Source organism: Ailuropoda melanoleuca, unplaced genomic scaffold (assembly GCF_002007445.2).
Source record: "Ailuropoda melanoleuca isolate Jingjing unplaced genomic scaffold, ASM200744v2 unplaced-scaffold7794, whole genome shotgun sequence".
In the NCBI taxonomy this organism is placed as follows: Eukaryota; Metazoa; Chordata; class Mammalia; order Carnivora; family Ursidae; genus Ailuropoda; species Ailuropoda melanoleuca.
In genome coordinates this window covers 22434-23332 of record NW_023253096.1, presented here as the reverse complement: position 1 = coordinate 23332, position 899 = coordinate 22434, and the positions used below count along the sequence as shown (strand labels likewise).

The 899-nt window shown below is 43.7% G+C and overlaps 1 protein-coding gene across 1 annotated transcript in view; it reads right to left on the bottom strand.

Annotated features, from left to right (window-relative positions):
* Window positions 1-155: 155 nt before the first annotated feature.
* Window positions 156-899, bottom strand: part of LOC117800775 (olfactory receptor-like protein OLF4) — a gene marked incomplete at its 3' end in the record, with an annotated part of 3054 nt that continues 2310 nt past the window's right edge. Inside the window, exon 2 of the mRNA XM_034653335.1 lies at window positions 156-426. Coding sequence (XP_034509226.1) covers window positions 156-426 — 271 coding nt within the window. The remainder of the gene's footprint in view (window positions 427-899) is intronic.

Here is an 899-nt window from a genome sequence, read left to right as displayed (position 1 = left end):
ATAAGGAGACAATGGAGAGGTGAGATACACAGGTGGAAAATGCTTTGTACTTCCCTTCAGCTGATGAGATCTCACGTATGGTGGAAACTATCTTAAAATAAGAGTAAAGGATCCAAGCCAGGGGAGAACCAACAAGCAGCACAGTTGCAAAATACATCACCACGTCATTAAGAAAGGTGTCAGGACAGGCAAGTTGTATTATCTGATTGAGTTCACAGAAAAAGTGGGGGATTTCCAAGACTGTACAGAAGGACAGCCGCAACACCATTAAGTTTTCTAACAAGGAATGCAGGGCACTCAGGATCCAGGACATGAGAACCAGCAGTCTACAGAACTGGGAGTTCATGATGACCGTGTAGTGCAGGGGGTGACAGATGGCTACAAAGCGGTCATAAGCCATCACAGTCAGGAGGAAGTTGTCCAAACCTATAAAAAGTGTGAAAAAGTATATCTGCATGATGCAGCTGTTGTAAGTTATGACTTTCCTCTGTGTCTGGATGTTCACCAGCATCTTGGGGACGGTGGTGGAGGTGAAACAGATGTCTGCAAAGGACAGGTTGGCCAGGAAGAAGTACATGGGGGTGTGGAGGTGGGAGTCAGAGCTGATGGCCAGGATGAGGAGCAGATTCCCAAATATGGTGACCAGGTACATGGACAGGAACAGCCCAAAGAGGAAGGGCTGCAATTCTGGTTCCTCAGTAAATCCCAGAAGAAGAAATTCTGAAATTTGTGTATCATTCTCTAGTTCCATGTCATCGATGTGACTACCAAAATAAGAGAGAAAGTGCATGACACAATTACGCACTACTAACCTGGCAGATATATTATCGCTTATATTCTGCACTCAAGAAATTAATGTTTATATTTGTGTATGGAATGTGATAAACACACTATAAATT